This window comes from Myxocyprinus asiaticus, chromosome 28, assembly GCF_019703515.2.
Source record: "Myxocyprinus asiaticus isolate MX2 ecotype Aquarium Trade chromosome 28, UBuf_Myxa_2, whole genome shotgun sequence".
Lineage (NCBI taxonomy): Eukaryota > Metazoa > Chordata > Actinopteri > Cypriniformes > Catostomidae > Myxocyprinus > Myxocyprinus asiaticus.
In genome coordinates, this window is record NC_059371.1 from 37,420,480 (window position 1) to 37,447,151 (window position 26,672).

At 36.8% G+C, this 26,672-nt stretch overlaps 1 protein-coding gene across 2 annotated transcripts in view; it reads right to left on the bottom strand.

Annotated features, from left to right (window-relative positions):
* Positions 1–26,435, bottom strand: part of LOC127418781 (excitatory amino acid transporter 5-like) — a 65,970-nt gene extending 39,535 nt beyond the window's left edge. For both annotated transcript variants that reach the window (XM_051659599.1, XM_051659600.1), the window contains exons 1-2: positions 26,295–26,435; positions 7,952–8,031 (exon numbers count right to left, since the gene is read on the bottom strand). In XM_051659599.1, coding sequence (XP_051515559.1) covers positions 7,952–8,031; positions 26,295–26,435 — 221 coding nt within the window. The remainder of the gene's footprint in view (positions 1–7,951; positions 8,032–26,294) is intronic.
* Positions 26,436–26,672: the final 237 nt, after the last annotated feature.

Genomic DNA, 26,672 nt, shown 5'->3' on the forward strand with positions numbered 1-26,672 from the left:
AGCAGCATGGGACTTCACACTGCTCCATTGATCTATTGAAGATCAGTGTGAAGATGGGGGCCAGATTATAAGATATAATTTTATTATATTTGTCATCACGATTGTGTTTTAAAAGGTAAAACCATAGGTGGTACAGTCGCATAGTGCAGCAGCTTTCATGATTACATGATAAAGTTTATATTTAATCTTAATTACATTAATACAGAACAATAGCATGAGGGTAGTTCACGTATATTTTTCCAAAGATCTGAGTGAAAAATCCAAACGTCCAAATCTCTTTCAGTCTTTTGGAGTGTCACAACCCCCCGCCACATTACCTTTGTCTGTGTTCACACGGGGGATGGTGTAGATAATAGCCCACATTTAACGGCCACCTCAAGCGTTTGATTGTCACCAGAGAACTCTGTTATCTCATATCTTGAAGTAAAATGTACCCACCTGACATGTGTGAGTACATATACAAATATAAGTATTATTTATTGTGTAGAATGAAGGATTTTTAGTTTCAAAACACTATAGGGAATGTTAGGCAGAAATTTAGCCCCAGTTATCATTCACTTGTGAATGGTAACTGAGAATAACATTCTGCCTGACATCTTTTTTGTGTGTATTCTAAATAAGCAAGTCATACTGGTTTGAAAAAAATATGAGGGTGAATAAAAGAGACCTTTAAAAAAACTAAACAAATCTGGGTGAAATATCCCTTTAAGTGGTTGGTCTTATAAATGTCTTTGCAAGTACTGCTCAACCTTGACGTTATCATTATGAATGAAACATGATTATCAGGTTAGTATAAATGGGCAGCACCTATGTATGCACTCCATCTGCTTGTTCAAGGTTGACCCTAAGAGCATTGAAGGTAATCTGCAGCCAGCCATGATGACGTTTCAAACAGGAATTGCATGTGCCAATGGATTTATTAGGGAAATGTCTTTATTTCTCTCTCTATATATCCTCTCCTTTTTGCAGTGTATATTTTACCCATGCTGACCTTTCCAAGTGGAGAGCAAACAATTATCATTAGAAACTCATAACAGAAATATGAAGCATATGTTCAGTTCATTATAAATGTCAAAGTGAGCTTTAGAGATGGGCATCGTAAAGGAATATAACTATTATGGCTCTGCCGCTGATTTCTCTTAATGATTCCATTAACGATTTTTACTTTTGAAAAATAAATATTTGGAAATAAAAAAATACTATTTTTATTTTATTTGCTGCCCTCAGCAGTCATTGTGGGTAGCATCAAAACCAAGGAGCATTTGTACTGAATGCATAAATGCATTGCATAAAGCAACACAGAGTGTAACGGCATTTTGACGCATGTGTGAATGTTTATGAAATGGATAAAAGATGGAAAGCCGTTGCATGTGTAAATAGCAGATGTGGTACATTTACCACAAAAAAGGCAATCCGACAATTTAAGGGCAATTTAACTGGTTTAATGTGTGATAGTGGTAATTGTCTTCATTTGCGAGAATTTTTAGGTTCTCTCAATGATTCTTTTAATTGCATCTTCCATATATGCCACCAAATTCCAATCTTGTTTAGTCATCTTCCCCTCCGTTGTAGCTCTCAAATATGGTGGCATTGACGTTTGGTCACGAGACATGCAAGAATTGATGGTGTTTACTGTCAGTTGCTTCGACGCTCTATTTTTACAGTCGATACAACATTTGTAGTCCAATTCAGAACTTTGGCGGAGGTCATCTGGGAATAATTACTTAAGTTTCTGTCTGTTCCTCATACAAAGCTATCATGTGGCTTCAGAACACTTGGAATACAGCACACACGTTGTATGGACTACTTTTACTGTGCTATGATGTTTTTTTTTTTTTTTTTTTTTTTTTTTAAGTTTGACAACCCCTGGTCACTGGTCAACAATAAAAATAAAAAATCCTTTTGTGTTCCACAGCAAAAAGTCTCATGACATGAGGGTGAGTAATTAATGATAGAAATGTAATTATGGGGTAAACTATTCTTTAAAATCTTTATAAAATTATCAACATTTTATGGTGTGTGTGTGTGTGTCATTTTCAACACAGAGTAGCATTTTAAAAGGATAGTTCCCTCCAAAATGTAATTTCTCTCATAATTTACTCACCCCCATCATGTCATCCCAGATGTATATTACTCTCTTTTATCTGCTCAAATGAAGATTTTTAGAAGAATATCTCAGCTCCATTCAATGCAGATGAATGGAGGCTAGAAATCTGAAGTGCCAAAATCCACATAAAGGCAGCATAAAAGTAATCCATATGACTCCAGTAGTTACATCCATATCTCCAGAAGCGATATGATTGGTGTGGGTGAGAAACAGATCAATATTTATTTGCATAGGATGGCAACTTGTGTGGGTGGTGTGTATGTGGCAACGTTTTTAGAAATAAAAGTATTGCTTTTATAGGGGCGCTATGGTGAACATTAGACATTCTCTTTCAGGTAAACTACTGTCATGGCCAGGAACAATGGTTAAAAGAGGCTTTTGCTAAGAAAATAGTTCAAACATATTTTCCCTCATCGTTAATAGGTTAACATTGTGCTATTGATGAAACACTAGGTATTAAAGATCAATCACTGTTCTTTATGTACTGTATGTCCTCTTTTCATACACAGATTGTATCACAACCATCTTAAGGTTAGGGATTTAAACAAACCCCTAACATTAAGAATTACAATTTGAATTGTAATATCTCCCATACTCATTGTGCTACAAACATGAATGATATCTCAAATCATGTGGCTTGTTGAGGAGAGGTATGTTATAACATTTCTAAGCAATCAGCCAGCTTTTCGCATGTCAGATGATAAAACAGGCAAACAAATCCCATAGACTTACATTGAAGGACAGAACCGAAGCATAACTAGAGTTCAGAATAACATAGAGACTTGGGGGTGGGTCCTTTTTTACTTTTAGCCAGTAAGCATCCACAAAGCAACCACCTATGAATGCCCTAGCAACTGCATGTCAATGCCCCAGCAACCACCAATCTAGCAATTCCCTACCAACCACTCAAAACTGAGATGGTTTTTGGAAGCTGTTGGAGCAGAGAGGGGACATTTTCTGGTTAAAAACACCCAGTATATGCTAGCAACCACCTAAGACTGCCCTAGCAACTACCAAGAACACCCTACCAACCACCGAGCAATGCCCTAGCAAACACACAGCCACCCTAGAAACTGCATAGCAATACACTTAAAAAACACCCAAAACACCCATCTACCAATGCCCTAGCAACCACTCACCTAGCAATACCCTAGCAACCACACAAAACACCCAAGCAACTGCATAATAATTCACTTAAAAACACACAGAACTCCCTTGCAGCCACCAAGCAATGCTTTAGCAACCACCCAGAACACCCTAGCAACTGCATAACAATGCACTTAAAAACACACAGAACTCCCTTGCAAACACCAAGCAATGCCTTAGCAACCACCCAGAACACCCTAGCAACCACCTAGCATTGCCCTAGCATCTACTCATGAATGAGTGGTTGTTAGAAGTTAGAGCAGAGAGGGAATATTTTCTGGTTAAAAACACCCAGAACACATTAGCAACAACCTAAAAATTCCCTAGCAACCACCCACCTATCAATGCCCTCGCAACCACCCAGAACACTCAAGCAACTAAATAGCAATACACTTAAAAACACACAGATAGGGATACTTTTGGGTTAAAAACACACAGAACATCCAAGCACCACCTAAAAATGCCCTAGCAACCACCCAGAACACCCTAGCAACTTCATAACAATGCACTTAGAAACACCCAGAACATCCTACCAACCACCTAGCAATGCCTTAGCAACCACCCAGAACACCATAGCAACTGCATAACAATGCCGTTAAAACAGAGAACACCCTAGCAACCACCAACCTAGCAATGCCTTAGCAACCACCCATAACACCCTAGCAACTGCATAGCAATGCACTTAACAAAACACAGAACACCCTACCAACAACCTAGCACTGCTTTAGCCACCATTTAGAACACCCTTGCAACTGCCTAGCAATGCTCTAGCAGCCACCCACCTAGCAATGCCCTAGCAACCTCTCAAGAATGAGTGGTTGTTAAGTTAGAGCAGAGAGGGATATTTTCTGGTTAGAAACACCCAGAACACCATAGCAACCACCTAAAAATGCCCTATCAACCACCCACCCAGAAAACCCTAGCAACTGCATAACAGTGCACTTAAAAAAACTCAAAACACCTTAGTAACCATATAGCAATGTCCTGTCAACCACACACAACACTTAAGCATTATGGTGGCTAATTTTATTTGTATCTGCTCTTTTCCAGAGACTGGAAATCAACATTTGTAAAAAACATCTATTCTTAGCAGAAAGGTTTTTAAAGAAACTGCACTATCGTCCTAAATCTACACACTCTAATAAACACTGACTGTAGTTTAGCACTCCAGTAAGATTGCTTGTTGAACAGTTGTTTAACATGTTTAGAAGATTATGGAAATGCGTCATTTCTGCATGTTTCGATTTGACAAATTCCGCTGCCAAGAAGTTGAAATCAGATTTACTGACATCAGTGGCTGCTCTCACAATATCCTGAGAGACATTCATGAATACAAACTCATAAAAAAAAGCTGAAAAATCACAAGTAGCAAAAAAAAAAATAAATAAATAAAAAAAAAATAAATAAAAAACAATTATAAAGAGTTATAAATCAGTTTATTTCAATTTAAACATACCTATTTTTGATGTCTCTCTTTTGAACGGTACAACAACAGTAAGGCAATTTTCCAAATGCCGTACCTTACAGGGGCTCACCGAAAAATATACCATAACCTTTCAAATTTGATGGTACAGTATGTATTGTAGCTGAAATCAAAGAGTTAAAAAATAAGTGTCACAGTCGGTCTCCCTCGTTCTCGTCAAGGACTCTTATTTTGAAGTTTTGCCCCTGGACTCCATTTCCCAGGATTCACTGCCCTAATCACTTCCATCAGTTCTTCATCATCTGCACCTCACTTATATTCCCTCATTAGTTTCTCAGTGTATAAATACCCTCTAGTTTTGTTAAGTCTTTGTCCGTCCTTGAAGTGTTTCTTTATGAGGTGTTATGTTGTGCTTAGTTTGATTGTTAAAGATTTAGTGATTGTTCCAGCATTTACTATTGTTGAGCCTTTCTTCCGTTTCCATTCCTGCGATTGTCCTACTCCAAGGTTTATGATTAAAAGGAATCTACTCCTGTGTCTCCTCTCTTCCTTTCCAAGACACCCATGTTACATAAACAAGACTGTAGAGGGTAATTTAATAAGAATTAAACACTCCAAGAAACAACCTGTAATTGTTAAGCACTATAAAGTCTTCACATCAATTATATTTTTCACCGAATGGAGCTGACCAATGCTTAAATGGGTTTTAAGCAGCTGCAATTAAGATCATGCTCATTCAAAATAACCACTTCAGAAAAGAGTGCACCATTTCTTGGTCATTTCAATCACATTTGGCATTTCATAACATCTCAAGAGTTCTATTAACAAGTGAATCTCCATTGTGAGGTTTATTATCATGAATACTATAACCACACAATGCAAAAAATCTTAATAGCCATAAAAATAGTCTTCACTTTCTATAAGCAAAATCAAATTTCTTTTTGTTTCTTTAGAGTTTGAGGTGATATATAACCCTGTCATTTCCTGACAGGTTTTGTGAAAATCACCCACATTGAACTTTGTTGGAGTTTCAAATGCACTTTGAACTTTGTCATTGTGTGCCGCTCTGGCCTTGGGGATTTTGGGACATATTTTGTAGATCACGAATGGAAGCCTCTTTTTCAGTTGGTGAGCTTTCATGGCAAACATGAGAAGGCATGAAAAAAAAAACAGAGATTACCATTTATGAACTCTTAAGTATTATGTTAGCAGAGCTCAGAGCCCTCACCTTAAATGCTCTTGAATAAATTCTCATCTCAAATTCTGAACTGCGTCTCACTGCGTTTGGCGACTTGAAAAACAATATAAACTTCTAGTCTATTCATGTCATTTTACAATCTAAATTGAGTGATAATGTCTACATCCTAGTGCAGCGAGTATTCTTCAGCTGTACAGTATATATATATATATAGTACACTTTAAAGCAAATTACTTTAATGCTATAAGCAAGTGCATATTTAAAAAGTCAACATAAAATCACAATTTACCCTATTTACTTTCTTTATACATGTTCCTGGTCTTATAGCCCACAATGCATGTGTGGTGCATGTTTTTCCAAAGGGAAAAATGTCTTTTTAAATAGCATATTTTTAGGCCACTGTTGTAGGCAATGTAGCCCTTTCTTTAAAAATAAAATTATGTCTATATACCTTAATACTTAGTAATTTTTTAAAGCATGTCAAAGTAACTTACACTGGCTAACAGTGACACATAATGGCCTGGATGCAGCATCATTCAAATAGTAATTTTCAGTTACCAGTGCTATTGTAGAAATTCACTATGCACAGTGGGCCAGGATTAATTTAATCCATGAATGAAAGTATCCAATAACAGGGCAGTTACTGAGATTAAGCAAGTAATATTTAGCTGGTCATGTGATCCTGCCATGGCTGCCCCCATGAGATGCCCCCACCCCATGTAGAATATAAGAGCTTTTATAAGGTTATTGATATGACTGATCTCTTCATCTCACATGAGTGGTCATGATTTCATAGTTATGTTTCAATATTACTATTAATTTCTTTAGAAGTAAAACTTTTTAAATGAGGACAAAAATGATTGAGTGCACCTTTAATATAATAAAGGTTACAGCAAAAAAAAAAAAAAAAAAAAAAATCAATTTGAAAAGCTACTTTAATATTCATTGTCCTGGTCAAAAAGCCTCCTCAAAAGATGGTGGCTGGTAGTGTTTTAGGTGTTCCTACATTTGCTTTTGGTTGAATATACTGTTTTATTCAGACATACGCCATATTACATTTAAAATGGGTTGCAAACAGCGTTTCAAAGTTTGCAAAGACTCCAACGGTTATGTCGGATCTATACAAATTTCAGAAATCATTTAATTGCATCAAATAGTTTTTAATGACCTGACAACCTTGAGTTCTTCTTGGGCAATTAGACAAGATTGTCTGTATCAACACTGAAAAAAAGGGAAAGCAGCTCTATTGAAAATACTAAACCAGCACATGTATAATCAACTTAATACATTTATGTTTGAGATAAGGACATAATTATTTTGCATAATGCCCAAGAGAAATTCAACCCAGTAATCAAAAAGTGATATTATCACATTGCTATGATGTTCAAATGGATTCAGACTTCTAAAGGATGGCGTTGACTCAACGTGATTTTTACTGCTTGCTCAATTTACTTAATTAAAATGAGCTAGTACAACACAATTCTTTAGTTTTATTTTTTTTTTATCTCTTTAAAAGTTCATTTGTTGGATCTTTTCTTTCAGTTTATATTTTTACTTTTACATCTTTGTTTTTCACCTCTGTTTTTGTTACATTCACGGCTATGGCCAGCCCAGTGAGTTAAAAAATGTTCACACAGTTAATTCAGCTTTTTTACCAAAGCCATATGAAGATCACAGGACCAGAGAGCTGTGCATGTTTGGAATGGAATACTAGCTTACAGCAAACATACTGCCTAATTATATATATATAAATATGAACATGCTGGCAGGCCTATGAGATAGAGACCTGGAAGTTTTGATTCTCAGATATTAATGAATGAAGCAATTTACTTTTATGACATGTTTTAGCCGTACGATGAAAGTGAATGGTGATTAAGAAAAATATTTTGCCTAACATCTCCTTTTGTGTTCAATGGAAGATAGAAACAACATGAGTGTGAGTAAGTTATGAAAGAATTCATATTTTAGGATGAACGTTCCCTTTAATGTGGTTTTAGCTGGATTTAGCAGCAGGAAATTGAATCGCCACAGACATACAATCAGCTGGTATGGCACAGAGAACGCGATTTAGTCTTACCTGGACACAACCAGAGGCAATATCAACATCTTTAACATCCTCATCAGCAGCTCTCCAGGGAACTGGAAGTATTTCACCTCCTGGAGGGTAAAAGAGAAGAAAAACACAGCCATAAACAAACCAGAGACCAGTAACACCTCACACTGAGGCATATATCTTCATGTGAGAGAACTACTGATTTGGCATGGTGGATTTGGCCTTAAAGCCTCTTTTTTAAATTCTAGTAAAACCATGAACTAGCCCTGAGGTTTTCTTCAGAGGTTTGGTTTTAAAGAATCCCTAAAGTGCCATTCATTGGTTAGTTATCGAGAATCAAACGCAGTCAGGGCTTTTTTCAAGAGTATCAGGGTTTGCATTTATAGGAATGAAGTGATACTCAGAGAATCTTCTAAAGGCAATGTGCAGGAGGTCTTTGCAGGACTGATTTTCCTTCATGTGCACCTGCTCTTTTCATATAGGTAGGGCCGTAAACACCCTACACAATGAAGCGCAATTACATGCATTTTATAAAGGGAAATTAAAATTGAACAATAACTTATAAACCTTTACAGACAGACACTACCATTAGCTTCAAGGCTGTTGATCAATGGTATATGCTCCTGCTGAAGTTATCAGTCCGCATTATTTCAACTTCTTTTTTAAAAATCGCGTTTGATAGTGGAATTTCTACTGAAAAACGACACTACCCGTGATCTAGCAGAGAGAGATCCACTAATCAGGAAATTGCACCAAAAGAGCTCTGCAATGACCAAACACTTTAATGCCAGACTGATCTCTGTGAAATCGGCAACAGTAGGTTGAAATTTCTTCAGCCAAACTCATTCTGTGCTTGCCGAAATTCAGACCACTGCCCCAGTGGCTGAGGCGGGAAGTGTTTTTGAACATATGAGCACATGCGAGCTCCAGTTTCTAGGTGAAATGTCCACAGAGGGGTGACAAAAACATGTTGTCCATGACGCACTGCAAATGACAAATCGATTCAGTCTCTACACTCTTAAACTACTTACTGTACTGTATATATTTCACTATATCTGAATATTTTCCTATAAAATTAAAATATAATTATATTAAAAACGTAATTAATATATATTGTTTTTGTCCTTATAATCAACAACTTTAATATGTTTTTAATACGATTACATAATTTGCAATGCTTCATGCCCCACCACCATTACTCTGACAAGCACTAGCCTTTTTACAATGATAGCCAATGGGAGTAATGTGTGTTTGAGTAGTTTTAAGCGGGATTTTATCGAAATGACCCAAAAAATTAAAAAGCGTTGTTGCTGGGTCACTTGTAATAGTGATACAACGTACCTAAAAAGGACACACACAGCGTTTTTTCTTCCTTTTTAAAAATATATTTAAATAAATATGGATTAAAGTGTGTCATTCCTCATTCCCAAATGAGCATGTATAACATCAGTGATGACACCTACATTTCCTCCAAGGTAAATCATAGCTAACAACTTAACATTAATTCATTTACATGTTGATTCAGGTCTTAGTACAGGTGATAGTAAATAAAAGGGTTCACATCATCAAAATTAGTGTTATAAGATGTTATAAGCAGTTCTTTTCACTTACACTTATGTTGTGACTGTGATGACCATTTGCCTCAATTCTGATTCACAGTCTGCACAGTTTTCAGTCAAATTACTGTGTAATTTAACAATTTATTTGACAAAAGAAAACGTCAGATAAATATGCTTTACAATGTCATTCTTCATTCCAGCCCACATAATAATATTATCCATTCCGTTTATGAGAATATTTTGCCAAATACTGCGCCGTTCACGGCAATCTCCCATTCATGCCTATGGGGAGTTCTGCAGAGCTTGTCAGAGCATGCAATGGTAGCCAGGAGGGGCGAAGCTTAGCGACGGGTCATTTGTGGTTCATTCCCTCATTAAAGACGTTAAGTACACAGTCTTGTACCTTTGCTTTTTGTCTGATTTTTGAATACCTTTCTGCTTTAAATCAATCAAAGTTTGTACTGTTCTGATTCACCTGAGAGCTGGTTGGTTTGGTTAATGGCTTAACTCTTTTATAAAGGATTATATGAAATCCCTATGGGAAAAAAATAATGGGAAAAGTACTTCCGGAGCCAAGATGGCTGTAAAATTGGGAGGTCACTATTGTGCTCTATTGAGGGATTTTCAATATTCATAATGGACAGACTGTGATTAAAAAAAAAAATAATAATAATAATTAGCAACTAAAATCAAGCAATTTGGGGGCCTGGGTAGCTCAGCAAGTAAAGACGCTGACTACCACACCTGGAGTCGCAAGTTCGAATCCAGGGCGTGCTGAGTGACTCCAGTCAGGCTTCCTAAGCAACCGATTGGCCCGGTTGCTAGGGTGGGTAGAGTCAAGTTGGGTTAACCTCCTTGTGGTCACTATAATGTGGTTCTCGCTCTCGGTTTGGCACGTGGTGAGTTGTGCATGGATGCTGTGGAGAATAGCGTGAGCCTCCACATGCGCTACATCTCCGTGGTAACGCGCTCAACAAGCCATGTGATAAGATTTGTGGATTGACGGTCTCAGACGCAGAGGCAACTGAGATACGTCCTCCGCCACCCGTTAAGGTGAGTACCACGAGGACTTAGAGGGAATTGGGCATTCCAAATTGGGAAAAAAATAAATAAAATAAAATAAATAAAAATAATCAAGCAATTGTTTTATATAAGTAGTTTGAGAGTGTAAGGAAACTGACTCGATTGCGGGCGGTCCCTAATTCTCTGATCGGTGGATCACTTCCCTTCAGGATCATGTTCTTCACCAGGAATTCCACTACTTAAAATTATTTCTTTTTTAAATGTAGATAAAATAACACAGACTGATGACTGCAACAGAAGCAAATATTATCAATTAACAACCTCAGAGCTCATGGTAGGTCATCGTAAAAGACAAGTCCCCAATGTAGAAAATGAAGGAGATCTTTACTTCCAAAACAAGACTGTTGCGATGTATACAGGAGGAATTTTCAATATTCACCGTACCACCTGCTCTCACCCACAATTAAGTCATTTTGTCCCATGCCGAAAACACTTGAGTTTGACAGAACACTTCACTCAATGTGCCCTCAGTAGTGACCAAAGAAACTGCCCAGTAATGATGCCCAAATTCTCTCTCTCTCTCTCTCTCTCTCTCTCTCTCTCTCTCTCTCTCTCTCTCTCGCTCTCTCTCTGCAGTTTTGTGTTTGGCTCACAATCATAACTCCTCTTTAAGAAAGCCTCTTTGCTTTAAGCTCTCTCTACTTTGTGTTGCTATGAGAGCAGAGGACTGCCAGAGCAGAGAAATTAATCCATCTTAAAGCTCAGACCGGCACTCTATAGACTGCTTGCACACACGCTGAAAAAGATACAGACTTTCATAAAGAAATCAACATGCACACAAAGTTTCTGTACAGTCCTAGTAAAGTAGATTGCGTTATTAAGCACTTAGAATCAGCCTGCGAAACCGGGCAGGTTTTGCCCCATCTAATGAACATTGAGAAAAATACAATGTCCCTCCACAACACAACCTAATAATATCACAATGCTCTCTTTAAAGAAGTGGCCAATTTTATCACACAGGATGTAACAACAACTAAACTGGTCATTGATTGATATGTATGAATGATCAGAGGTTCCCTAAAGTGTACCAGAGGACAATTTATTGCACAGAGGTTGCTCTTCCATAGCTCTTGAGACTCAATTGTATTCTCAGTAACATTTTGTTTAACTATCAACTTTGTCCCAGTTGCTCCTCCTAAGTACCTTAGAAGTAAATCAAATTAAATACAAATGAGTCAATGGTACATACATTCAGTGAGAGTACTGAGCTATACGACTAGCGTGGATAGCATAGCTCAGATACTTTGCACTTGGAGGAATTTGGTGAGAAATATTTGAGTTCATAATGCAATCTCTGACTTGATTGAAGACTTGGGAATCATGGCCAACTGACATTCTTGATGTTATTTGATTTGTGACATTCTTGATATCTCTTATGAAACTCTAGAGGAGACGCATGTGAGATTACTGCCGCTGTATTCTCTCACGCTGTATTCTCTCTATTAACTGCCCATATTGAAAAGTGCATGATAATTATTCATTCTATTTTAGTTTGTTTTATTTTTAAAGTGTATGAACACATCAATTAATTAGAGTAATATTAATTAAATTAAATGAAAAATGTATACTTTATAAAAAAAACACATTTTGAGACCATTACATTGTGGTACAGAGTTGCCACATACAGTATATGCACAAAGATGATTTTATTTTTGTTATTAGAGCAATTTTATGTCAGAAGATCTAATGGGAAAAAATATTCCACTAGTAAAACAAAGTGTTTCATACAGGGTTAAGGAAAAATCTCCATTTGCTCTCCATTTAATCACATTGCTGTCTGGGAGAAACACAATTGAGATATAAAAGAGATCTCATTTGTGATTTTTCTTACAGGGTTCTTTCTTGCCTCTCTTGCTTGTATGAAGAAAAATCACAAATGATATCTCTCTAATATATCAGTTGATTCTCAGACACGAATTGGGTTACTTGGGAGAACAAATCGAGATTTTTTCTCCTAAACCTCACATATCTTGAGTTTCAACAATGTCTCAAACTGTGCTCAGATTTGTATGCAAAAGACTGACATCTCAATATAAACCCAAACATTTCTTATCAAATTCCAAAAAGACCAAATGATCTGAGCTATGCTATCCACATTCATATTTTACATCTCGTGAGCTATGAAAGTGCAACCTCTGAGCAATCAAAGTTCTTCTGGGAAGAGATAATAGTGGAATGGAGTGATGTTGAGTGAAAAAGAGAGAAAAAAGACAGAATGTAGTGGAGAGATGATACGGTAAATGATAATGTTGGCTAAAGAGCTTTAGTGCTCTGCAATAGGCAGTGAGGACTTAGTATGCAGTTCAGAGCAGGATCAGTGTGTGTGCACGTGTGTGTGTGTCACTATGTGTGTGCGTGTTTTATCAGTGAAAGTGGGACTAGAGTGATGCACAGTTTGATTGAGCTGTTGACATTTGTTACCCAGCAGTTAGTCGATGACTCACGCTCCGCCCTAGCAATCTACAATAATAAACACAGGGATCACGCTGCAGACCTCCCAGGATGCCTAAAGCTCACACTATACAAGCTATACATACTATATACTATATAAACTATAAAAGAAAAAAAAAATATTCTGTCATTATTTACTCACATAAACTAAATCATACGATTGCGTCTTCTGAAGCCAATCAACAACCAACAAATTTACGGTACTGTAGTGCCTGATCTCATGATAAAAAAACATGATTTTGGCAACATTTTTGCAAAATGATATTACCTGGTTCCTTGCACGCATTGCGGCAGTTCTGAGGTGAAATTAACTCTAAAGCCAGTTTCTTTTCTTTAAAATCACCTAGACCAACCTTCCAACACTAAACCTTAAACATGAACCTAACCGCTAGTGTCATAAATGCAAAGTGTGACTTGAAAAGTGCAAATCCTGAAGCAACCACGTAATTTTGTGGTGCTTCTATGAAATAGGCGTTGCTAGAGCCTATTTAGGTGAGCTTCAGCCCCCTAAATTATATTTCAGACACCCTAAAAATTTGTTAATAACTCCGCAATTAGCATGCAAATTTCAACAATGACACTGCAACAAAAGACAAGGTGGTGTGTAAATGTATTGATAGAATGCTGTGCCATCTGTGAAGTTCATGATTTCAGGGTTTTTCCTGCACTGAAAATGTTTCGGAGACCACATGAATAAACTTTGAGCATGTGTAATCATTTTTATTTCGTGTTTGGTGGTTTATACGTGCTAAATATGCTTCTCATCTGAAATGCCCATCTGCGCGGCATAACTGAAGCCTTTTCACATGAATAACCCATTTGAATTCTATTGAGAACTCTTTACTTTAAAGCAAAGACTACCTGTCTGCTGTTGATCTAAAAACAGACAGTCCCGCCCCCAACTCACACCATCGGTTGAGCCAGTGTTGTTGTGTTGGGCTGGATGGGTCACTCAAAACAAACACACAGACAGTGTTTACAGTTTTCGTGAAATGAACCTTCAAATAGCTTGCACACTTCAGCTTTAAAGTAAAAAATATCAGTAAATCTTTATGGTGCTTTTTTTGTGTTGCCATTTTTGACAGTGTCCCCATTCCCTTTCAATGTAGGGAAAAGAGTCGCTTGGACATACTGCTAAAAATTTGTTGTATTCTATAGAAGACTGAAAAACATATGGGTTTGAAATGACAAGAGGGTGAGTAAATGATGACATAACTGGCATTTTTCCCCTTAAGGCTTCCACATACAGGTAATCCAACTTTCAGAGTTGTGTTACTATCAGAGTATAGGAAAGATCAAAATGCTACAGTACAATAGACTCTGCAATTACACTCCATCTTTGAGAAATAATAGCCGCTTAAAGCATCTTGATAATCAATTCATTCTTGAGTGGAAAGACTGCTTGGAATGAAAATAATGAAAGGTCCTTTTGTTTATTACAAAAATATACAAAATATATACTGTATTTCTCTCTATCTGCGTGAGATCACTCTGATTACAGTGGGAGCTACTTCGTATCTCTATGCATAGAAAAATATACAATGAAGAGGACAAATACGGTTTGGTATTTTTTCAGAATTGCAAGACGTACAGACCATTAATTCATAATGGAGCTTTGGCATGATTTTTCTTTGTAAGAACGTTTTATACTTTATTTTTGAATGCTCAATTTTTGCGGCAGAATTGCTTTTGTTTCCTCTGTACACTGAGAGAGAAATTCATTATTCATTAAACAATTAACGATCGAATTGTGCAAAGGTTGCTCGTTTCTTTGTGGTAACAAAGATGGCACATTTGTTCTTGAAGAGCACAGCAAGGTATATCAAATTTCTTTTTTAATGGCTAACCTCCAGCTGGGTTGTATGACAGTATACAGTATATTATACAATGGTAGAAAACAAGGAGGAAGGAAAAAATGTAGGACGAGTCTCAAACAAGTTGAGATGAGGAAGAACTAAATATTAAAGGATGTAGCACAAATTTAGTTGTTTACCGTTACAGAGCAATGTAGCAACGTGCCACATTAATGAAGATTTCAATTGAAGCACATTCACAGGTGTACCTATATTAGCTATTGTCCATAAAATTTAAAATAAAAGGAGAAAATATTCTAATGAAATAAAGTGCCTTTAATACATACATATGACTCTTATAAGTCAGATCTTTTGAATCTGCAGCGTGAAACATACAGTGTGATTAGTTTAGTCGGATTCCTGAATAAATGACTCTTATGAATCAGTTCTTTTAAATTTGAAGTGCATAAAATCAAGTGCAAACAGTATAGTCCGATTCTCGAACAAATTACTCATGAGTCGATACTTTTAAATCTTAAGTGTGAAAAATAAATCGTGACTAGTGTAGTCCCATTCTTGAATGTATGGCACAACAGTGTGAAACTTACAGCGTGACCAGTGTAGTCTGATTCCCGAACCAATGATACTTATGAGTCTTTCTTTTTTATATACCTCGCTCTGCTTAGCCGATTAGCTTAAACGCTAGTGAACTAACTCATGATGTGTACCTGAGCAAGGAAAGCCCAGAGATTATTTAACTAGTAATTTAGCCCAGCTGTGTGAATTTCTTTAATCTAATGACCTAAGATAGCGACATGTGCCAGCCAGATTTGGCTAAGGCTTACCTTGTTAAGATGTGCTCCTATGTGTCATTGCCAAAGAGGACCTTACCATGCAAGCTGAGAGAAAGAAACCCCCAGCAAACCACCTGAGAAAATAGCATTTTCAGAGAAAACTCTCGCAGCGTACTGCAGAACAAACCAGCTTAACTGCAAAACTGAGCCATTTAAATGTTAAAAAGTTGATTGACTACCCGATAACAAGTCAGAGGACCAGTCATCTTATGCCATGCAAGCCGATTGGCTTAACATGTCACATGTGAGCAAGCCGACTGGCTAACAGATAACAAGTCAAATAACCTATTAGCTTGAGCCACATAGAGTTGCATGGCTGAACTTTGGTAATTTTTTCATTTCCAAATTGTTATTCCTCAAAAGTATTAAAAGAATCACTAATGGGACCATGAAGGAACCAGAAAAGAGGAATCTGAATCGGAACCAGAATCATTCAATTCCTTACGAATCCCATCCCTAATCATGAAACAAGCCATTGCTGTAACATAAAATGATTCATACAGTGATTTTGATCATGCTGCCCAGCCCTAGACTAAACACAAGTACCAGAAGTTCTATTTATAATTGAGAGCTCGTTTCTCCATCTGTGCTCCTACGGAGTAGTTTGACTCACACTGTAGAGGACGTTTAAAAGCAGGAACAAACTCCTTGACCAGGCAGAGTTCTAGCTTTCTGCTCTCCACTGTGCCCTAAAAGGCCACTAGCCATGTTTTCGAGTACACATTTTCTTTGTTTGTTTTTTCATCCATGTCTCTCTCTCACTCTTGTATCCCCCTATTAGTCTATAAAAGCATTGAGGTCTGATTGCTCTAGTGTCCTTGCTGAACTCATCAGCTTTTTGTCCAGTACTTCTGGTGTCCCTACTGATTGCCTTCACAATGTCACATTAGGACAAGCTTATGTCTATAACTGTGGTCTGAGTTTAATTGCCATCTGTACATTAGCCCAGTGAGTAGGCTATACCTTGATCTGCATAGCACCTTTGACGAAACGGATTCTACATCTGACATATAATGCTGGCGTCACACTTACCTGACTGTATTGCTGAGATCTCAATCTCTTCAGTCGGAGATCTGGGTGACAGACATACCTAATCTCTCTCTGATTCCCTGTCATGTAGAGCTCACCAAAATAACAACAGGAGTACCACGTGAACATACACAGTTGTAATAAAACGATTCATGGAGTAACTTTACCCTGTGAACGAGTGTGATTGCTTATTCATCCCCTCGGAGCTTGCCGTAGAACGTGTATGTCCATATGCAGCTTTCAGTGAGTAAAGGATTTGTGTTCAATAAAAACTGCCTGCACTTTCTGATTTTATTAGTTTTTTTTAGTGTAGCAGAACCCCAGAAAAGCTCTTGGTGACAGAATCACTATGGATTAAAAATATTATATTATTATTTTTAATAATGGTACAGCAATCTCCGCGAGAAAACACACTAATAAATTGTGGAAAATGCCTCAATACACAAAGTATAAAGTTCTGCCCATGGATATCCACTTTACTTGCTACTACATGCCACTCTGAATATATTTCAAAGATTTAATGTTACTAACCCAGCAAACTTTGGCAAATCCAGTGATTATTTCATCCTCAGAAGCACTCCTTGTATTGACTGGAATCTTGTTCCAGACGCTGTTTGACAGTCAGTGGACTGTGGGCAGGAATTGCATCATAATGCATTGTTTTAAATTGCAGTGTATGAACAGTAGTCTGTGATATATCTCGCTTTAAATGCACTTTTGATGTTAGTTTAATCAAAGCCTTTGAAACATCTTTGAAAACATAATTGTGACATTTGACAGTTTTAATGCCACATTTAAAAAAAAAAAAAAAAAAAAAAAGCAGGCATTAGTAAGGTTTAAGTGCATCAAGATAGTTTCCCTGCCAAAATATTTTAGGGTACAAGGTACAAGGGACTAAGGGGTAAAAGGTGCTTTTGACTGTATTTTCTCCCAAAACACCAAATATCAAATTTAGTATATTATATTATCCTTTTCCTTCAGTTGGGGGAATAGATTCATTATGAAGAATGTTCAAAGTGGGATCACATTGAATGATTCACTCAAAAAGGAGATTCATTTTTGTTAACAGAATACCTGAGATGTCCAGAAATGCCATTTGAGATTGAAATGACTAGGAAATGGTGCACCTCTTCTGAAGTGGTTAGTCTGAATTAGCATTATTTACATTTATTCATTTGGCAGATGCTTTTATCCAAAGTGACTTACAAGAGAGGAAAACATAAGCGAATCATCTTAGGAGACAGTGGTATGAAAAGTGCTGTATTACAAAGTATCACTAGCATCATAATAGTATTCAAAACAGAATAAAGTGCAACAGAATTTTTTTTTATTTATTTATTTTTTTTTTAATGACTGGTTAAGTGCTCATGGAAAAGATGTGTTTTTAGTCGTTTTTTGAAGACACAGAGTGAGTCAGCTTCACAGATGGAGCTGGGAAGGTCGTTCCACCAACGTGGTACGATGAAGCTGAAAGTCCGGGAAAGTGTTTTGGTGCCTCTTTGTGTTGGTACAACAAGGCGACGTTCCTTAGTCGACCGCAGGCTTCTAGTGGGCACGTAGCTCTGCATAAATTATTTTAGGTATGCTGGAGCAGACCCAGTGACTGTTCTGTATGCCAGCATCAGAGCCTTGAATTTGATACGTGCATCAACCGGCAGCCAGTGGAGAGAGACAAGGAGTGGTGTAACATGCACTAACTTTGGTTCATTAAAGACCAGACATGCTGCTGCATTCTGGATCATTTGGAGGGGTCTAGTTGCACATGCAGGGAGGCCTGCAATGAGAGCGTTACAGTAGTCCAGTCTAGTTATGACAAGTGACTGGACAAGCAGTTGTGTGGCATGTTCAGAGAGGAAGGGTCTTATCTTCCTGATATTGTAGAGTGTAAATCTACATGATCTTGCGGTCTTTGAGATGTGGTCATGTGAAATTTAGTCTGTTTATCATAATTCGTTACTCAAAAAAGCATCTTGCATTCTCAAACGTATTTGCTTAAGTTGACAAATTTTACCCTATAACTATTGCCCCTACACTATATCACTATAACCCCAAAGTATGGGGTAAAACATTTTCCTTAAGGGGGGTGCCTTTAGCCCCACTGCACCCCGTTGTAAATGAACTCATTGGTACATAATATGATCAAGCACAGTTTCACTCTGTACCACCAAACTCAAAACTTGTTGAACAGTCAACTTTTAGTGCCACACAAACACCACAAAGTTTTCCCATCAAGGGCCTCCTCAAGACCTCAGGGTCATTTATTTGCATCCTGCCAACAAGTGGAACAAACCCACTAATTACTCCTAAGACGTATCTAACTGAAGTGCGGTTGATAATCAGGTAATATTGTTCCTGAATCAAAGAATGAAATGAACAGAAATTTCCTCGCATATACAGTACGATCCCCAGATGGATGCTGGAAACAAACTCCACTTCTCCTCCCCTCACTAAACGCCCACACTCTCATCTCTCTTTTCCAGTTGTGCTTTTAAAAATGTCCTTAATTTCTTTCACCTTGATGTCTCCTGTCATCTTCACAATGTCCTTAAAAACACTGAGGCAGTGATATTCTGCTGTGGGCATTAAAGTGTTCTGGGTACATATGAAAATCCTGCTGATGTGCTTGTGTTTAAAATTTGCATCAATCGCAATGATTAATGAAAGTAGTTAAATTTTTTAGGTTTTATTTTAACATATGTTTTTGCTCAAATTTTCTTATGTTGTGATTCACCTCAGTGCTGATTGGTTTGGTTCATGGCTAAGAACTCTTAATAAAGCACAACAGTCTAGATCTGGAAGTAAAAATCCCATTCATTTTCTTTATAGGTGAATTGATTTTCGATGGCAAACCTTTAAATGGGTCTTGACATGACTTTTTTTTTACTTTCATATCTTCCTTGAGGTTTATTTATAATATTAGTAAAGTTTTTTGCACACACACACAAAAAAAATAAAAGAAAATAAGAAAGAAAATTGTATACTGTATATATATATATATATATATATTTGTAAAACATGATAATGTTCCCACCCTTATTCTGACACTGTCAGAAACGCTGGGTTTAGGTGCGGATTCTCCATTAAGACTTGACAGTAAACGCCCACTGTTCTGATTGCCTTTCTGCTCTTGACTGAACTGCTCTCTCCTCTTGCCATCTCACTGCCCATCGCTGCTGTGTAGGGCTACGGAAGTGATAAGGTAAAGTAGGCATTGATTTGTTGTTGTGGAGGTGGACAGTGTCACACTGTCGAGTGATGTCGCTTGAGGCAGTCTACACTGGACGCATCGAAATGAACATTCTAAACAATTTATTTGTCTTGTTGGCAGGAGTAGCGCCAGCGCGTGCAGTACAGAATGGCCGTTTACTGTCGGCGCGGTGCGATGCGAGCGATATGACTTACACATCCTGTGTAGACAACATCATTGATTATAATGGGAGTGATTTGCTTTTGTTGCGTCGAGCTGCGCCACTCACGTTTGGTGTAGAGAGGGTGTGACATCACACAATGTGGGGGAAGTAGATAAGTCGTTTTTTGGCAGCTTGGTTTTAACAAATGCTGTTTTTGCAGTCAGGAGAAAGTTTTGAGTTCTGAAACTTACAGTGTGTTTTTATAGTGCAATGACCTCTTGCATGTTAAAAGATCAAGGAAAATCAGCGTTTCAAGACGTTATTGATATTAACGACTTTCACCTAACGATTTACTTTAAGAAAGTTATTCATTTTCCATAGTTTGTTAGCTTGATAAAATGAACTGTAGAGAAGAGCAAACTGCTAAAAAAAAAAAAAAAACAAACAAAAAAAAAACAGATACACATTGATTTCAGAGATAGAACACATTTCAGAGTATTTAACCACTGTGGATCCTGGACTCAGTCCAAACATTTGGCTATTCTAATACAATTTTGAATGAATTGCATTTTGATTTAATTACTCTGATGTTTGAGGAGTTTAAAGTATAGACTATCTCTGACTATTTGGGGAAAAAGACACCAGTTACTGCAATTAAGCAATTACTGTTAGCTGTTGGAGATCAGTGGCTATCACTCTCCATCGGTTTCTCAATTCAAATCAAAGCAGATGCATGCTGTGGCTTCCCGTGTCTCGTTGAATTCAGTCAGTTACACTGAAGTGCTTCAAACTAATGCGATGAATCATTCACTGCCACCTTGTCACTGCTCACAGCATCCTTTCCGTGCCAACACTGAGATTACATTAAATCTGTATAGCAAAGCTTAGCCTTTAGGGCCAGTAAATAATGAGAGATTTATCGTTGTGAATAATTCCTTTAAGTAATATTTAATTAGTGTTAAAATGTATTTTAAATGCAACAATTTTTACATGATTTTTTTGACCTACATTAGTAGGGAGAATTCAGGAAAACTTTATTTTTGCAATTCTGTTTGCACTTTTTTAGTATACAATATAAACAACAACAGGGTATGAGGCTTTTCAAGTGCTCTGAGAGTTTGGGAAGCTTCTCAAAAAATCCAATCTATGTGTTCTTTTTTGGGACATTTATCAAAACAGCATATAATTGTTTGTTGTTGCAATGTACAAAAATGCTGTAAAAAACACCCATTGCGTCTTTGAAGTTGATGGGTTGTGCTTGTCTTTATTCCATAATTTCATAATTCTCTCACCTCCTCTTTTCTCTAACAAACACACTACCTTCATCTCCTTAAACACATTGATTTTGCAAATTTTATGCATCTCACCAACTCTAAAACAGTGCTTTTCCCTACTGAAAATGAAGACTTTTGAAAACGACCTCTCTTGCTGCAAAGTATGGAAAATTAAACAAAACAGTTTAGTATGGATGTGGCCTTAAATCTTTGTACAAATATTACATTTCATCTTCTTTTATCACTGTGCAAAGCAAATTTATACTGTATATTACATTCATAAATTAATTCAAGGGTACTGTAAATACAGTATATGTGCTTGTACGGCTACGTGTGCATGTTCTAACTGTGTGTGTTTGTGTGTTTGTGTCTGTGTGTGTGTTTCGGGTCAATTAAGGCCCTTCTCTGCCACAGAGAAATTTTGGTTCCGGCCAACGCGTCCGGGAAGTTTACTGGACAAATTGGAAAAAATCCGCTCTTCTCATTTCGGTGTTTATTTTGCACTGTAATGCAATGCATATGCATATAATATAATAATGACACATTTAAGTCAAATAAACAATATACCGGTGAGAAATCTCAGGACTTCATTAATATCTTTCATGGAGTAGGAACATTTTTTGCATACCTTTCCATGTAAACAAATTGCTTACAACACCTTTAAACCTCCATCGTAGCAACGCACTGTCATCAGTGGGATGGCGTCACACTGTACACTTGTGGCATTAACTAAAGGGGTTGCTGACGTTTCGTGTTAATATTTTCACTGGACAATGTGTCTGACAATTTTTGATTACCAGCTAACAGAAACCCTGCTCTGCACACATGGGTGTTTATACAAACACATCAGACTTTTAACTGACTTTCTGCATGGAGAGTGATTACGTACAGAAATAAATCAATAGAGAGATACAGATGTTCCTTGCACAATGTATTTATGTACTCTGAGAGAAGAGATACAGGTAATTCTGTCAATCTATTCTCATCACGTTCCATCTCTAAGTGTTTTTTCAATGGATTGCCTGTGAATCAGTCACTTTTGCTATACTGATAGAAACAGTATGTGTGATTCAGAGAGAGAGAGAAATATCAGTGAGTGATGTATGGAGTGAGCCAAAATTATTACAATGAATTCCTCTAAAGAATGGTAACATACAAATGAAATGCATTTCACATTCACATGAATTCCTCTCACAGATAATAACGTATGAATGAAGATGTTTAATGTACATGTAAATTAGTTTTGGTAAAAAAAAAAAAAAGTGAAAAAAAAACAAAAGATGCACAACAGAGCTTTACAGTATTAATGAAAACAATCTGATTAATAATATAATCATTTCATGATGGGTTCCTTATATCAAGCTTCCCGCGACTCGTGAGCTGAAACCTCCAAGCTGCAACAGAGAAAGAGTTCATTTGAGAGTTCACAGCCGTTTATACACTCAACACATTGATCTGTGGCTCTGCAGGTGGATACTATTGGACACACTGCATGAAAACCAAGCATTAGTAGTGTGTGTTGCATCTGTGTGTCTGTGAAGGAGATGACAGGGCAGAGAGGCATCTCTTATTCATACTGTGGCGCGCAGTGCATGTGACTGTATATTATGTCATTAAATGACATCCTTCTGCTGTTTAATGAATCATACATACTGTATGAATCATACATACTGTTTCTATCAGTATAGCACTTGGCCATATAGAGGCTTTTTTATTATTATTTTCAAATGGTCTTTGATTTAATCTCAAAACTCTAACATTACATTACATTTTTCTAATGGCAGCATACTTTCATATGTACCGAAATTAACAACAAGATGATATCATACCGTTTTAAATATTTTGGTATCGCAATATTTCGTTAGTACCGGTATACTGCACAACCCTATACTGTATATAATAATAGCTACATCACTCATAACATTATTCAAATACAGTTTGTTTGCATTCAGAAGCCATGATTAAAAGTCTTTGAGAAAATATTGCTTTTCTCTTGACTTTATTCACATATGTGATCTTGAGGTAATCAAAAAGGAACTAAAAGTAATCTGATTACATTAATTTCTTATTGAGGTAACTGGATTAAGTTACTGAATACATTTTTTACTAAGTAATCTGTATTTGTAATGAATTACATTTAAAAAGTAATCCTCCCAACCCTGTTAAGCGGGTATTTTTCAACTGGTCATGTGATTCTAAAATGGCAGCCCCCATGAGGGCGCCCCTCCCCCATGTGGAATAAAACAGCTTTTATAAGGTTACTGATCTGACTAGAGTGGTCATGATTTTATACATATGTTTCAAAATTATAATTCATTTCTTTAGGAGTAAAAGTTTTTTAATGGGGAAAAAACTACTGAGTGCACCTTTGAGTAATTTTTTTTTATTTCTTTTTTTTTATGAATTGTTAACAGTGAACTAATGCATTAAATTGACAGCCCTAATTAATTCCTCTCATGCAATGTCTGAATGAAGGATGTTTACCTTACACATGCATTCTGATAAAGGACATTTAAAGAACACTGTAAAAATGTATGTAAAATTGCTAAACATAAAATGTGACAAATCACACCAATATACAAAATTATACTGACCATATATTGTATATATACAGTATATACACTGGCGGCCAAAAGTTTGGAATAATGTATAGACTTTGCTCTTATGGAAAGAAACTGATACTTTTATTCACCAAACTGGCATTCAACTGATCACAATGTATAGTCAGGACATTAATAACGTGAAAAATTACTATTACAATTTGAATTTTTTTTTTAACTACTTCAAAGAGTTCTCATCAAAAAATCCTCCATGTGCAGCAATGACAGCTTTGCAGATCCTTGGCATTCTAGCTGTCAGTGTGTCCAGATACTCAGGTGACATTTCACCCCACACTTCCTGTAGCACTTGCCATAGATGTGTCTTGTCGGGCACTTCTCACACATCTTACAGTCTAGCTGATCCCACAAAAGCTCAATGGGTCATCACAATTATGGAAATCGACAGCCCTAAATAGCAAGGGTGTAAATACTTTATGGGATTTGGGCTTTAATCAAATCTAATGGTCACATATAGACTTTTGAGAATACCCTTTTATTGGTTTTCACTATAAATAATAATGTGATTCAAACGTTTTATTTAGGAAAAAAGAAAAAGTAAAATTTTAATATTTTTCAATATTTTACCATACCAGTACAGGTATTGTCTTGTTAAATATATTAATTGAATAAATTGTAATAACTTTTTTTAATAAATACATTTAAATAAATAACTTTACACTATTAAATGCAGTCAATTTACTGTTAAAGTACATTTATTGTCTTGTTAAATATAATATAATTTTACTGCTTATGTTAATATGCAATAAACCAATTAAGTTTTTATTACAGCATTTTTGCATGATTTTCCGTTACAATTAAAAACGTTTGTCTATAGTGCAAGTACATTATTCACAGCTGACAATTCTTTCATTTCTCTGGTAAATATGGGCTTCTCTTAAAAAAGAAGCTTTATTTTTATACAGTGCCAATTCCAATTTAGCTGAAAAGGCAGATAGCATCGCTGACCTGTTTTATATGCTGCACAAGTCTAAGCAGCACTTGCTTAATGTACAATTACTAAGAGCATTTATATGATTGGACAGTAATCCCTGGCCGTCACATCAAATGGCCCGTGGAGGTTTTATTTTTAGGCGTATTTGAGAATCATAACAGTTTTAGTCAAAGTGACTGTCACAAAAAGAGAAGGGAAATACGTCACCATTTGTTTGCTGTTCATTCGGCCGTAGTGCTTTTAATCTTAATCTATGAAGAAAAAACAACTAAAAGAACTAATCCTTTACCATCACATACTTTGCACAGAAGCATGCATCAAATGGTACTTCACATTCCATATTGTGTCTCCACAATAATAATTACATTATCATTTTACTTTAAGATAGTGTTTTACTCAAGAGTTGGCATCCTAGATTATGTAATTTGGGAAAATATGATACAAATATTTTCCATTGTTTAAGGGTCAATGGTGATATCATAAGCAATGCGCTCGATCTGACCAGGTTACTGTAGCACTAAAGTCCCAATCTGAAATTTTGAACCAGGTCAAATGATAAATGTGGAAATGTGATGGATGAAAAAGGGTGTAAGGACTGATGAAATCATGAAAGGTAAACACATTTCCAAAAACGTCATTCTTAAAGCAAGACATCATTCTTAAAGCAAAAGTGGACTATGAAGAGACATTTGGACCATACTGACAAGTTAGACCGATATCATCCAGGCCGATTATCTGTCTGATACAGTATTTGGCCATTTTGAGGTTATTGGCATCAACCAATAACTGTGTCAACTTGGCTGATGGATTACCTCCTCTTGTGACAATTCGAAACTGCCAAACTTGTCAATATTTGTTTTAGTTCTAAGTAAATATTGTGAAAAAATAACAGTCCATTTCATTTGCTGTCGATAAACGTTTCATACATAGTTTGCTATATTGTTGTCACATGACCTCCATAAAGTGCCGTCCATAGGTACCTCCGAAATATATACGATTGTTTCTCAATTTTAATCCAATTTGTGTGAAAATGTCTTTACTTTTGGCAATTGATCAAAAAATGACTCAACTCAACAGATCCAGCTGGTTGATATTGATTTTGCTATTTAATGGCCATTAAATTAATTTATTAACATGCATGTGTGCCCATCGGTCATCTTGCTTTCTAGATATTGATTGGTATCAAACATTAAAAAACCCTTATTGGTTGACCCTGATTGGTTGAAAAAGGTGCATTGGAGATTGTACACTTGAGGGTGAAGGAAAAGACGCTTATGGATTTGTGGAGAATTCTTCATAATGGAGCTTGGTAGGGTTTGCAGCAAGGGTGGAGGATACAGAAGGCTGCGCTCTGGTACCAACCCAGTGGAAAGAGTCAAGAAAGGAGGTTGGAATGCACAAGGGGTTGTCAACAACACTAACCTGCTCTGAGAGGTTCTTGGAGCGCAGAAAGAATCCGAGCAGGCATCCGATAACAACAGCCAGCACCGAGAGGATGAGCAGGCCGTTCTGTTTACACACTCCCTTCACTCGCACCCACACTGCATCCAACGCCACTGCCATCGTGAGTCCCACGTCCACAAACTACCAACCACACTAGCAGCTCTCCATAAATCCACCACCCAGATCCAGCAGGGAGCAGCCTGAGAGAACGACCCACAGACAGACAGTGTACAAGAAAGAATGGGAGGGGTACTGATGCATAAAAACAGAACAAATTTGCAAAACACTCAATTCATACTCTACATTTTTTACTATGCAGCATTAGACTACGCAGATCATCACACTTTTCGAGCATCC